This window comes from Bos javanicus, chromosome 27 (genome assembly GCF_032452875.1).
Source record: "Bos javanicus breed banteng chromosome 27, ARS-OSU_banteng_1.0, whole genome shotgun sequence".
Lineage (NCBI taxonomy): Eukaryota > Metazoa > Chordata > Mammalia > Artiodactyla > Bovidae > Bos > Bos javanicus.
The window spans coordinates 2,801,307-2,815,862 of record NC_083894.1 but is presented as its reverse complement, the minus strand read 5'-3'; the positions used below and the strand labels follow the sequence as shown (position 1 = coordinate 2,815,862).

The 14,556-nt window shown below is 39.4% G+C and overlaps 1 protein-coding gene across 1 annotated transcript in view; it reads left to right on the top strand.

Moving 5' to 3' along the window:
- CSMD1 (CUB and Sushi multiple domains 1) overlaps nucleotides 1–14,556 on the top strand; it is a 2,072,278-nt gene that overhangs the window by 1,806,253 nt on the left and 251,469 nt on the right. The window contains exons 27-29 of the mRNA XM_061404066.1: nucleotides 2,413–2,604; nucleotides 8,384–8,522; nucleotides 12,291–12,478. Coding sequence (XP_061260050.1) covers nucleotides 2,413–2,604; nucleotides 8,384–8,522; nucleotides 12,291–12,478 — 519 coding nt within the window. The remainder of the gene's footprint in view (nucleotides 1–2,412; nucleotides 2,605–8,383; nucleotides 8,523–12,290; nucleotides 12,479–14,556) is intronic.

The following is a 14,556-nucleotide window of genomic DNA, read 5'->3' as shown; positions in this document are numbered from 1 at the left end:
TCTGCCTTGCCTGCTGATCTTTGCAGCTGATGAGAGTGGAAACTGAAAGAATCTTCCTCAGTGGCTCTGACTCCTCATTTCCTGCTCTCTTTCCATTGAAAAACTTACTCTTTTTTGATACTTATTGAGAACGCTCCTTCAAGTAAAATTCCCCTACTCAAAACACTAATAATTACAATGGCAATGATGACAGGCATGATAAGCCAGCCTTCGTGCAGTGGGATTAAGGTAGAACTGAAATGGAGGGTCTGCAAGGCCCAGTATGACAGTAAAGTAAGTTCTCTGGAAACATAGCCACTGAAAATATGCCAAAGGTGTTGGACATGATTAAGTTTAGCTTTTTAAAATGTATCACTGAAACTGCAGGACAGTAAGGGATCCTCAGAGTCACCAAAGTAATGTGAGATGCAGAAAGGCCATGAAATTAAGGGGTTGGCTTTGTCCTGGGAGCAGACCCAGGTTCGATCTCTAGGTCAGGAAAATCCCCTGGAGAAGGGAATGGCAACCCACTCCAGTGCTCTTGTTTGGAGAATTCTATGGACAGAGGAGCCTGGTGGGCTAGAGTCCATGGGGCTGCAAAAAGTTGAACATGACTAGGTGACTTTCTCACTTTACTTTCCCCTGAAAGCATCTGTCAGTAGGACCCTAGTGAGACTGAATTTCATTTCTGAGAGTCTGTGGGCTGAAAAGATAGGAAGAAACATCTGAGAGCTTTTCAATATTGGAAATATAATCAGATCCGCTTACACACTGCTAGAACTCCAAGAAGGAAATGGCAACCCACTCCAGTGTTCTTGCCTGGAGAATCCCAGGGATGGGGGAGCCTGGTGGGCTGCCATCTATGGGGTCGCACAGAGTCGGACACGACTGAAGCAACTTAGCAGCAGCAGCAGCAGAACTCCAAAGAGAGGTCTGCTGTCACTACAAGGGAGAAAAGTTAGATGGTAAAGACAGATAGACAGACGGATGGACAGATACGGATATAGACACAGGTATAGAAATAGACACAGGGACAGAGAACTCATAACCACAAGCAGGTTTCAGACTAGCTTATAAACGAATTTGTGCCATCTCTGTGGTCCAAAATGCCTCAGCAGAGACTTTATTTTAAAGAGGTAGAAGGCTTCTCTTCTCCCAGGCACATGGGAAAGTCAAATGAGAATCCCCTCTGCATAAATGCACCTTCAAAAGAATTACTGCAAGTGAAGTCCCATAAATAGAAGAGCAAAATCAAAATTCAGGGGCACCTTAGACTCTGAGAGATATTGGAATCATTATCAGATCAGACCATAAGAGTGTAAAAAACAAAAGTGAATAAAATTATGAGTAGAGAACAAAATACTGTATAAATGGCCAAAGATGTTTGAACAAAATTCTAGCAGAGAAACAATGAAAGGAAGTTTAAAACTCAACTACATGACAGTATAATAAATTTGATGCAGATGAAGAGAAGATTATGATAGGAAAATGGTCTAAAAAATTACCCAGAAGATGGAACAAAGATTTTTTAAAAATGAAAAGTTAAGAGACGTGAAGGATAGAGACATTTGTCAAATTTTAGTTCATATGAGGGGAATACAGATAATAGGAGGGAACTGATATTTGATAAGATAGTTGCTTAATCTTCAGATTTAAAACTTTGAATGTGTTCCAAGCAGGACTAATATAAGAAGGTTCATTCATAGACATGATATTGCAAAACTTTTATTTCCTTAGAAATATAAGGCAATTCATGCATAGACATCATATTGTGAAATGTTAGGACATCAAAGATAGATGATCTTAAAGTCATTCCAGACTGTGAGATTAAGTAGGAAAACTGGAAAGCAGAAAATTGTAATACGTTAACAGCATTGAGGGGGAAATGAGAACAGAAACATCTATTGATCCTACAGTATCACGTTAGTAAAAATATTCTTTAGATTAAAGGAGAATTTAAAATATTTTTAAAGAACTAAAGGTATTTTTGGACAAAACAGTTTAAGAGGGTTTGGGTCATCTTAGCTGGTTGTCCCATGAGAAGGCATCAACCCAAAGAAAATGTATCCTATCTTATTTTCCTCAAGTTTCCTTGAGATTGGGGTTCTCAAATCATTTAAATTGTGGCATATATTTTCATTAAAATATTGTTGAGAAAATTAAAGGGAAATGAGTGTGTGTGCATAGCATGATATAAATCCTTAATATTTTCCATAATTGGTTGAATTTTCATCAGGATTTTTCTAGCATCTGTTCAAAGGAAGCATAATCAAGATGCAAGTTATCGAATATATTCTTGAGGGAAAAAAAATGTTCACATGTGGACAAGTGACTCATTATGCCGATCAAAGGCGCCTCAGCCACAGGGCTCCACATCTGTAAGAGTGTAGGGATCACGTCTCCAGTCACTAATGTGATGTCCCTTTGTTCCAGCATCCATCGCATCCACCTGCAACGACCCGGGTATGCCTCAAAACGGTACCCGCTACGGGGACAGCAGAGAACCTGGGGACACCATCACCTTCCAGTGTGACCCTGGGTACCAGCTCCAAGGGCAAGCTAAAATCACCTGTGTGCAGCTGAATAACCGATTCTTTTGGCAACCAGACCCTCCTACATGCATAGGTATTGTGCAATGGAATATAGCAGTTTTAAATTGGGGAAGGACTGCATGTTATCATTAAAATAGCTCTATAAAATGCATTATTCTTCAGAAGTATTTCTCAAGAGTTTCTTGCACACCCTCAGGTTTTCTGAGATTACATTGAAATTTTATTATAAACCTTTAAATTTTATTTTATTAGGTGAAATAAAGGAAGTAGTTTACTTAATGTACAGTAATTGACATTTCCCTAAAATTTCCTATCCTTAACAAATCTTATAAAAATATAGATCAATCAAGTTACTGTAATTTAAAATTTTGGGTGGCTGAAAATTCATAACCCTACCATTGTTGTTCTCATTTTTAATATAGAAATGTGCCCTTAAGCAAAGGCTACTCAGTAAAGAATATGTTCTCTTTTTAGATAATTTTTCTGTAATAGCAGTACATTTTAATAGAATCCTAAAACCTAGAAATTATACTGGTATGTCAATATACAGATAAAAGGAAAGACTTCTTTCTGAAATTTACTAGAATTTTGCAGTTTGACCTTATAAGAAGAAAATAATCGGTATTGCAGACCTTAGTCTGAACAACCAATATCCAAGATACCTGCTTGTGCATGCTCAGTCACTCAGTCGTGTCTAACTCTTTGTGACCCCATGGACTGTAGCCTGCCGGGCTCCCCTATCCCTGGGGTTCTCCAGGCAAGAATACTGGAGTGGGTTGCCTTTCCCTCCTCCAGGGGATCTTCCCTATCCAGAGATCGAACCTGTGTCTCCTGCATTAGCAGGCAGATTCTTTACCACTGAGCCACCTGGGAAGTCCCCTATTCTATTACAAATATGGTTTTAAGGAAAGACATATTTTTTTATAAACAGTTATTCATTCAATTAAATTGTCCATTCAATTATTTTGCCATAAATACCTATTTATGGTAGCCCATCTTAATTTTTTTAAAACCTTTATTATTTTAATGAACAGTTACAGGGTAATTTGTACTTCCTTATAATCTGTTTAAAAAATATAAAATTGAATTAATCTGCAAAGAGAGGAAGTGATAATGAAGTCATATGCTCATAGTTAATGGCCCATTTTGCATCGGATGACCTTGAGGGAATTTTGTGACTTAAAATGATTTCTATTGTCATAATGCACAGCAGTGAAAAAATTCTCAGTGGTCCCATGGTGCTATAATGTGCAACTCTTAACTTATTGCAGAGTGCTTGCAGGAGTCTGGAGATAGATGAGATCGACAGCTCTGCTTCTTAGCACGTGGAGGCCTGTCAGAGAGCTACCATGCTTGTGTAAAGTTCTGCGCCGTATTTACATTTCATGACTTTCATGAGTACTGTCATACATTTCATCTCAAGCTGAGTCATCAGGAGATACACCAGATTTCTTCGTGTTCCTTTTTTAAAGTGGAGTAATTACCTATAAATGCAACCAACATGTTAAGCCATTGGTCTGTTTTTAAATCAGGAAAGGCACTTTTTCCCTCAATTTGCATGAGTTTAAGCTTATGGACCGGAGAAGGCAATGGCAACCCACTCCAGTACTCTTGCTTGGAAAATCCTATGGATGGAGGAGCCTGGTAGGCTGCAGTCCATGGGGTCGCTGAGAGTTGAACATGACTGAGCGACTTCACTTTCACTTTTCACTTTCATGCATTGGAGAAGGAAATGGCAACCCACTCCAGTGTTCTTGCCTGGAGAATCCCAGGGACGGGGAGCCTGGTGGGCTGCCGTCTATGGGGTCGCACAGAGTCGGACACGACTGAAGCGACTTAGCAACAGCAGTAGCAGCAAGCTTATGGACGAGTATATAAAGAAGCAATATGATTACCAGTTAATCTCTTGAAGATAATTTCTTGGTTTACATTCATTTGAACAATTCATTATAAAATTTGACCACCTTCCCAACTAATCTATGGTCTTTTTTGAGTTTGCCTCTTAGTTATCTAACTTTGGCCAGTGACTAGGTAAAGGGGTTCTCAGCAATGAAAACAGATAACACTTCATCTTTCTTGAGTATCAGCTCCATGGATAAGCTAACATCACTCCCAGGCAATAGAATATCAATTGTATTGGCAACAGAAACCACCCACACACATAGATATTATGTAACACAAAAATGGAAAGCACATATCTAGGAATAAATGAGTATCTTTTCATCCCATTGTGAACATTTTTCCCTCAGAAAAGAGATAATGCTTTTGTAAGGTAGTGGTCCACCTTAGTGGTGGTCGTGGTTTGGTGCTCATCTAAATTCTGTTCTGCTGATATGAGACAATTTTTACTTTTTTTTTTTTTGCTTCTTCCTTATGTTTTTGTGTAAGTTTTATAAGCTACAGTTAAGAAAAAAGATGAAAAAGCACTGTCCCCTTTTTACCTAAGGGCAACTGCTATTCATGTGAACATGCATATGTGTCATAGTTATTTTATGTATATATAACCTATATTTTAAATATTTTTAAATGATAGCACCCTGAATGATTGTTTTGTAATATATGCGTTTTACTTACCAGTACAGGATGAGTATCTTTTACTGTCCTTACTTATTTTTTTACTAATTAACATTTCTGCCTACAGAGTTGCTCTCTGGATCAATAATGACCAATATTGATCCCGCTAATCACTCCTCTGTGCAGAGTTAGGTGTTTCAGCCTTTTCCCTCTCACAGAAATTGCTGAAATGAACACCACTGCAGAACACATCCATGATTTTTTATGAATGACATATTTCTACAAACTTATCTATTTCTAGAATTTTCAAAACTTTTCTGGAAAGATTGCCCAATTTAATCATCATCTCTTTGCAACCCCATGGACACCAGGCTCCTCCGTCCATGGGATTTTCTAGGCAAGAGTACTGGAGTGGGTGGCCATTTCCTTCTCCATAATCATCATCAGCCATCGTATTATTGTTTATTTTCCCCGACTCAGAAAAAAAAATGCTATATATGGTATTTGTTAATCTCATAATATGAGCAGGACATGAAGATTCCTTGGTGGTTCAATTGGCATATTAAATTAGCCGTGAGATTGAACTGTTTTTAATTTCATAGTCTCATTGGCCGCTTGAGTTTGCTCTTTCCTATTGACAGGCTAGCGTTTTTCCATTTTATTCTTAGTGTATTTTTCCCTCCTATTTGCTGTTCTCTTTCTCTCGCATGCTTTCATAAAATCTCTCAGCTGCTCCCCTGTTCGTATGTTACTCCAGTGTTCATCAGCATTGACTGCTCACCCTTCCTACGGTTTGCTTGGATGCCACACTCTTTTCATTTCACAAAGGAATCCCATGATGGAGGCACCCCTGGAACTGGGACTTTCTACTGAGACTTAAAAGACCGATTCTCCAGACCACAGGATTCTCACTACCTCCTGATTCTGAATAAAGTGTCTCTCGACCATCTCCACGGTTTCAGATTTCTCAAGTAGTCCACAATACCTTTTGTCCAAGTTCAAGTTCTAAAGAGCTCTGCAAAGCAAAAATGCATTCTAAGTTTGCAGACACTTAATTTGGTGGCACCATCCTGCCCTGGTCTACAGGGAAAACTATTTTGAGACTGTTTATCCCATTTAGTGGTGTGAACATTGAAATGTTTTGGTGCAGAAGTAGCGATGTGTCTAGTTAAAGAGCACTGCTGCACACCTCAGTGGATGAACTTGTTATCCCGGATGTCGGGAGGAGTGACCCTGAGGGTTTCAAACAAGGGCCTGTTGGCTGATATGGGTTTGAGGATTTATCTCTATGTCCATTCCCCCTGGAGAATTTCTAGAGTGTCTGAATTGCATTTGATACTGAATCTAATCCTATCCGAAATATTGTGCAAGCTTGCTAATGAAAACCTGATGAGACTAAAATGAAGAGTCCCCCATCAGAATAGAGAACAAACCCAGCAAGATAGTCCTCCTTAATTCCACACCAAGGTTTAAATAACCTCATTTGAAAATGCCCCCTGAGACCGGTGGGAATAAGACAGGATCTTCCCTTTGTTTCTTATAAATTAATATTTGGGTCTCATCCTGAACTCTTCCTGCTGGTGGCACCCTTGTACGCGGTACCCTGAATCTGCCAAGTTTGTTCTTTTCAAGCCTGGACGGAGCAGCATTGCCTGAGACCCTCAGGTGCCTCCCTCCCCACCTCAGCACCACCTCTTCTTTTGTTCAGGCTCTGGTGCTCCACGCTGTCAGGGTCCACTTGATTCCGGGGAGGTGGTGTCTCGTCCTGCGAAAGCCACTCTGTGGTTGCTGTTCGGTCACTAAGTCCTGTCTGATTCTTCGCACTTAGCTGATTGTTTCCACCCCATTTATTAAAATAAAACTTCATGCTAGGGGAAATGTGGTTGAAATCATTTTTGAGAAAATTATATTGAAATGCTGTTGAGAGTACATCTTTAAGAATTTATTATAAATATTTCCTGTGATATTATTCAGAGTTTGCCTTTGATGAAACTGAAGTTAAAACAAAATGTCTTGGGATTCGTTAGATTTTGTCTTATGGAAAGTTAAGTTTTCAGGATGTTAAATGGGTATTTAAAGACACATTCATCTCAGAAGATTACAAAGTGTACATCTTCATCTTATTTTCACAAAAAGTCCCTGTGTGTTTGTGTGGGGATTATCAGTAATTAGCATATTCCCTTCTCTACTTGTTTTTTCCCCTGAACATGGAAATAATCAATGAAGTGAAATAAGGTATACAGTTTAGAAGGAACAGTACAATTTAATCAGGGTGTACACGTGTTCCCCATCCTGAACCCCCTCCCACCTCCCTCCCCATACCAAAAACCAATATAATATTGTAAAGTAAAAAAAAAAAAAAAATTAAAAAAAAAGAAAGTTATTATCATTAATCAGGGTAATTTATTTTTTTTAGAACAACTTGGTGACAATTCACAGTATTCAGTATGAAAACCTTTAACCTAGTATTTTAACAAATCTATCTAAAATTAGTGTGTGTCAGTTTTGCAGTGTTAATAACTTTCACAGCATAGAAGCTTTAACAGAAGTCTTATCTAACTAAATGTAAATAGCCCCCAAATTTTCAGGCTCAAGAATCAACCACATAATCATTGACTTATATAAACACTTGTGATTAAATCTAAAATGCTTCTTCCTGATAATAACATACTAAGCACTGTGACAAAATGATATTTTTATGGGTTTTAACTTTCTGCCAAGCCTCCTCTTGATCATGTGTCACTAGATATCACCTAAATCTTGTTAGTTTTGTCATTTTGAAATCTGGGCACAGTACCCCAAGCCCTGCATATAGCAGAGGACTGTGAGAAATCTATGAAATAACAAATCTTCATTTATTCATCATATATTTCCTGCATACTTATTATGATCAAAAACTCCTAGGCTTAGGGTTACAAAAGTGAACAGGAGGTGAATGATCAATTATACCATTTGAAGCAAACTTCCGAGAGTAAGTGAGCAATGACTTCTTTGTAAACCACAAGAAATGACCAAAGAATTGACATGGCCATAAACTGATATCAATGGGGATATTTTACCCTCTCCAAGTTTTTTTTTTTCTTATATCCATAGTGTACTTGACAGAAGTGTGGGGGATTCAGGTAACCTATCCAGTTTAATTGGGTAAAGTTTGAATGTATAGGATGTACATTTCATTTGCCAGCAATGATAATCCTCCTTAAAAATGAAGTGGGATGGTATATAAAATTTGGTAATGATCACATTAAAAATGTGCAGACCTCCTGGGTCAGTTTAATAATGCTGCGTGTAACCTCTGACAAGCTCCTACTGACCATGTCCTTCTCTCCCTGCGGCAGCGGCGTGCGGAGGGAACCTGACCGGGCCCGCGGGGGTCATCCTGTCCCCCAACTACCCACAGCCCTACCCGCCTGGGAAGGAGTGCGACTGGAGAGTGAGGGTGAACCCGGACTTCGTCATTGCCCTGATATTCAAAAGGTACTGTGTTTTGTGGACTCCCTCCTTGTAGCAGGACTTTAAATGTCACACCTGGAGATGAACGCACTCATTCTTTCAGAGGGCTTTCAATTTCACATCTAGTGAAGCCGAGGTCTTGTATCTAAAAGGGATAGCATCCGGCTGCAGGATGACAAACCTGGAAATCAGTTGTTTTGCTTTTCAATATTCTACTTGAATTAGGATACACATGATGTGGCAGGAATTACTTATAAATACTATCTTGCACACATTTTTGCAATGTATTCCACATGAGGGAGCTTAATTTACAGAATATTCAAGACAATAAAGGAGTGATTTAGATATACTTGCGGCTTCCCAGGTGGCTCAGTGGTAAAGATTCCGCCTGCTAGTGCAAGAGAGGAGGGTTTAATCTCCGGGTCAGGAAGAAGTCCTGGAGGAGGAAATAGCCCATTCCAGGATTCTTGCCTGAAAAATCCCATGGACAAAAGGAGCCTGGTGGGCTATAGTCCACGGGGTCACAAAGAGTCAGACACAACTGAGTGACTGACACATGGATATACTTGGTGTAATTTCTCATCAGTGTCTGATATTTCCCTTAGTGCATGGGTACTAATCCATTTCCAAGTGCATCCTGTCTGACATCCCCAAGGTGGTGGTGTTATTAATAATCATTCAAATACTCAAGACTTGCTAGAACTCTGAAAACACAAATTCCCCACATTTCAATGCTGTAAAGTTTCAATTAATAGACATTAGTCCTTTTTAAAAAATGCTAACTTCTTTCTGCTAAATTAAATGGTAAAAGTTCAAATCATAATATGATTATATTACAAATTAAATTCTACAGAACTATCACATTATTAATATCTGGCATACAATAATCGCATCTTTCCAAATCCCAAGGTATTTTCCAAGTTTACATTTTGACTTTTGAACTAAATAAGGTGATAAAAGAAAAGTGGTTCTATATGCTGTCCTATTGGTTTCAGCTCTCCAAGGCAGAGTGGTCTAATCGTATTTATTTATCTGTCAATTGAACACTTTTCTCTCATTGAGATGTTTATATCAGTATTCCAGGGCTGGCTGTGCTCATCTTCCTCCGCTTTCTCCTCTTGATGAGATCTGACTCAGGGTAATTTTAAACCTCTGTGACTCTGAATTTTAAGTAGTTTGATAAGCCATCACTTCCTGAGTTTACTCAAGCTGCTATAAATTTACCAAATGACGACTACTTTATTATGCCACTTGGCTATTACACAAAGGCTGTGAACATTTGCTAGGTTATGTTTTTGAGTATCCTTATGATTTTTGTTAATGCTAAATTCTGATGGAGCCTTTCTCAGAACCAGGAGACACCTCTGCTGCCAGGGGATTAAAAGTAAATTAACAATTAAAAGCCTTTTAGAGGGCACAAAACCTTTTTTGTAGGCGTTTCCTGCCTCGGGTCACGGAGAGTGACTCATTATTAAGTTTCCCACAGCGCAAGTCATCTGATAACATATAAGGCAGTTTTATATTATGCAAGTAGTTTTTCACTTAATGTTGTGCACCTCCCTGGAAGAAGGTTGACCTAGAAAATCTCCAAGTTTTCTTCTGATTCTAAGAGTTTGGAATCCTTTGCTGGCTGGGTGTCACAGGCACTTGCACGTTTGGGACATCTTCTAAGAAATAGACAGCTTGTGTGTGCTTGGGTGGGACATTTTTCTGGGACCTTAGCTCTTAGATTTACTGAGTAGACAGAGGGAGGAAGCCAGGGTACCAGCTGGGAGCAGAGATGCTCAAGGACCCTGGCAAAGAGGCTGCTATTGGCACAGGGTGCCCAGGACACGCTTTTAAAGAATGAGACTGCAGTCAGCTGGGGGGTGGGGGGAGCCTGGCAGAGACAGAAACAAAGGGGACAGAGAATGACAGGGCCTGGAGCACATACATGTGAGCTTCAAGGCTCGTCCTGTACTCAGGAGTCTTTGGGGAGGAATGTTTTATCAAAACTTCTGTAGACTTCGGGGTTGATGCCACTCACATATTGGAACCCAAACTGAATTTGGTTTAAAAGCATACCAAACTTAGGCCTACCTATTCTTGGGGTGTGTAGATCCATGCATCTGGTGTAGATAGATATAACACAGGATTTAACCAAAGGCACCATCACTATTTATAGGAATCACTCCAGACCTCAGTGCATACGTGATGGGGCATCCAAAGCAGAGGCCAGTTAGAATGTACTTGTTTGTGCCCGATCGAATTTCCATCATTCAGAATAATCTATCATAATAATTACTTCTGCCAGTTATAAGGGTGTCGCATGACCAGAATCTAAAAACATCCTTGTAAACTATTCTAACTGAAATTGTTATTACCATCAAATTCTGTTTGGTTGCTGCGATTCCTTTTGGCCTCTTTATTCACTCTGCAGTCATTCCAATCTTTTACTTCCTCTTTGTTTCCAACTTCAGAGAACTTATCAGATAAACAGGCTCTGAAACCTTTAACAAACTCCTTGAGTAAATGTGCTCACGTGGGAGCAGGGGCACCTTGACAGGGAGTAGGGCAGAGAAGTGCAGATGCAGGTATCACACTCATGTGGGGTCCATGGCTGTCCCCCCACGTTGCACGGGGCAGCTTTGGGAGGGACCTAGGGTTCATGCTTTATCACTTGAATCTCCAGATGAATTTGAGCCACTTAAACAACAGCACGTGTTTGTGATAATATCTAAAAATGCCTGACTCTCTCCATCCTTGTATATCCAAATATGCCACCAAAGGAAAGGGAAGAGAGTGGAAGCTGCCTGGACTGGTCCACATTAAAGACCCTGAAGTATCTGACTTAGAGGTGCAGGGACAGAGGAGGGCCAGGCAAAATGGACTACAGCAGTGCCTCTGTCTGGTGTATTTGCTATTCTGACCCCACTCTTAGATGCCTGAACCAAGTTCAATCTTTTACTTGAGAGTAGACATATGTTTCAAGTTCCCAGATTATTGTCATCCTTATTGTCGTAAATGGCAGAGACATTTAAAACCATATCCCACTTGAGAGCTTTGGACTTTAATTGTCAGACACTGGAAATTATTAGGGTGTTCACAGTACGAGAGAGACAGAAATACAGAGAGTGGGAAGGGGAGAGAGGAAGAAGGAGGGAGAAGGGAGAGAAAATTGGAACATCCAGTCATGGTGAAATAACGTGAGGTTTGACTTCCACACTTTTTAAGGACTGCAAATACTGGCCGAATTACCTAAGCAAGCAGAGGCAATTATAATTTTAAAAGTAAAGAACCAAAAATATTTTTGAACTTTAAGAATCATCAGCAACACCAAGGATTAACAGCAGGCAGACTCTTTACCATCTGAGCCACCAGGGAAGCCCAAACACCAAGTATATATATTATTAAACTAAAAATATTTTCACATAAAAATCAAATATCAGTGGAAATACATCACTTCTGAACCCCCTTCCTTTAAACTGCATTCATTAGAAATATCACAGTTACAGGGAAGAGACACTGTATCTATGTCGCAAAGACTCATTTTCCTTTATGTATCTTCAACATCATACTGTATTGAAGATAATGGTTATTATGTAAAATACTAATAATATTTGTTATAACTGGTGTCTGTTGTATTTATTGCCATTTTGATTATTATTGCATTTAGCTTTTGGATCGTCCTGCTTTTTAAAAGTTAAAATACAAAGGCAAATACAATCGCTGTGTGCTCTCAGAGACTTGATAGTTGGGAAGAAGAGAGACATACAGGAGGTACGGAAACTCATCAATACTCTTTCCTTTCAGTTTCAACATGGAGCCCAGCTATGATTTCCTGCACATCTATGAAGGAGAGGACTCCAACAGCCCTCTCATTGGAAGTTTCCAGGGCTCTCAAGCCCCAGAAAGAATTGAGAGCAGCGGAAATAGTCTTTTTCTGGCATTTCGAAGCGATGCTTCTGTGGGCTTGTCGGGCTTTGCCATTGAATTTAAAGGTACTGTGATCAGCTTAACTGGCAAGGAAAGTAATTTGTATCAGAATTGCTTTCATTGTAAACATTTATTTATAAAGTCTTGCCTCTCTCTTTAATGCATAAAATTCTGACATCTTTCTCACCTGTCTGGGGAAGAGGTTCCAATCTCTCCAGAGGAGAAGAAATTTCCAACATGCATTTCTACCTTAGCCAAAAGAAAAGAAAGTAGGGGAGGAAGTTTTGTTTTAGTCTTTTCTCCAGATTCATGCCATTTAAAGATAAATTATGATTGGCGCTGGTGCTAAAGAACCTGCCCGTCAATCCAGGAGACATAAGAGATGTGGGTTCAATCCCTGGGTCCGGAAGATCCCCTGGAGGAGGAAATGACAACCCACTCCAGTATTCTTTCCTGGAGAATCCCATGGGCAGAGGAGCCTGGAGGTGGCAGCTACAATCCATGGGGTCTCAAAGAATCAGACACAACTGAAGTGACTTAGCACATGCAATGAATAATTGAAGTAATTAAGAACTATTTTAAGATTATTTTACTCTCTTGTTTCTCTAGGATGACTCAATATAAGTATACCAACCAGCTTAGTTTTACCTCAGTATTTTTCAAAATGTAAAATATTGATTGCCCTTTCCCTGTCCTTACACCCATGGTGTTGGTTTGATGGGGAGTAAGTACTGATCCCAGGGCTTTCCAGGTGGCACTAGTGGTAAAGAATCCTACCTGCCAGTGCAGGAAACAAAAGAACACGGGTTTGATCCCTGGGTCGGGAAAATACCTGGAGGAGGAAATGGTAACCCACTCCGGTATTCTTGCCTGGAGAATTCCATGGACAGAGGAGCCTGGTGGGCTACAGTCCATGGAGTTGCAGAGTCAGACATGACTGAGCGACTGAGCACACAGGGACACACGCACACACAAGCACTGATTCTGCTCACATCTTTCTTCTTTGGTCACATGATGAGTGTTGCCCACTTCTCTGGGGTCTACCACCCACTGTCACCAGCATCCAGAGAATACACACAGAAAACTCACAAGTAAAAACCACCCCAACCTAAGCATTTTGCCCTTGGGGTAATGAAAATAAATATATATATATTTCAAATCTATGTCTCATGTTAACAAGGAAAACATGGGGCACCTTACAAAGAATTAGAGAAAAGGACTTACCAACATATTAATTGACAGTAGTGAGGGCTTTATAAAAATAATGAAATATGTATATGTATGCATATGTTTGTTTAAGCGTGTGAATTAGTTATTAGTTACCAGAATTGTAAAATAAAACTTAGACTGTTTCAACTCTTGTTAAGCTTTTAATGAACTTGCATTTATTTATATGATTTTTAAGGAGAAAATTAATCTACTTCTTCCAAAACACTAACATCTACAAAGTTAACGATCTTTATTACAGTTTATAATTTTATCACTTGAAAATGGAATCTTTATTGTGTCCATGTTTTACATGAAATATTCCCTTGGTATCTCTAATTTTCTTGAAGAGATCTCTAGTCTTTCCCATTCTGTTGTTTTCCTCTATTTCTTTGCACCGATCACTGAGGAAGGCTTTCTTATCTCTCCATGCTATTCTTTGGAACTCTACATTCAAATGGGTATAGCTTTCCTTTTCTCTTTTGCTTTTTGCTTCTCTTCTTTTCACAGGTATTTGTAAGGCCTCCTCAGACAGCCATATTGTTTTTTTGCATTTCTTTTCCATGGGGATGGTCTTGATCCCTGTCTCCTGTACAATGTCATGAACCTCCATCCATACTTCATTAGGCACTCTGTCTATCAGATCTAGTCCCTTAAATATATTTCTCATATCCACTATATAATCATAAAGGATTTGATTTAGGTCATACCTTAATGGTCTAGTGGCTTTCCCTACTTTCTTCAATTTAAGTCTGAATTTGGCAATGAGGGGTTCATGATCTGAGCCACAGTCAGCTCCTGGTCTTGTTTTTGCTGACTGTATGGAGCTTCTCCATCTTTGGCTGCAAAGAATATAATCAATCTGATTTTAGTGTTGACCATCTGGTGATGTCCATGTGTAGAGTCTTCTCTTGTGTTGTTGGAAGAAGGTGTTTGC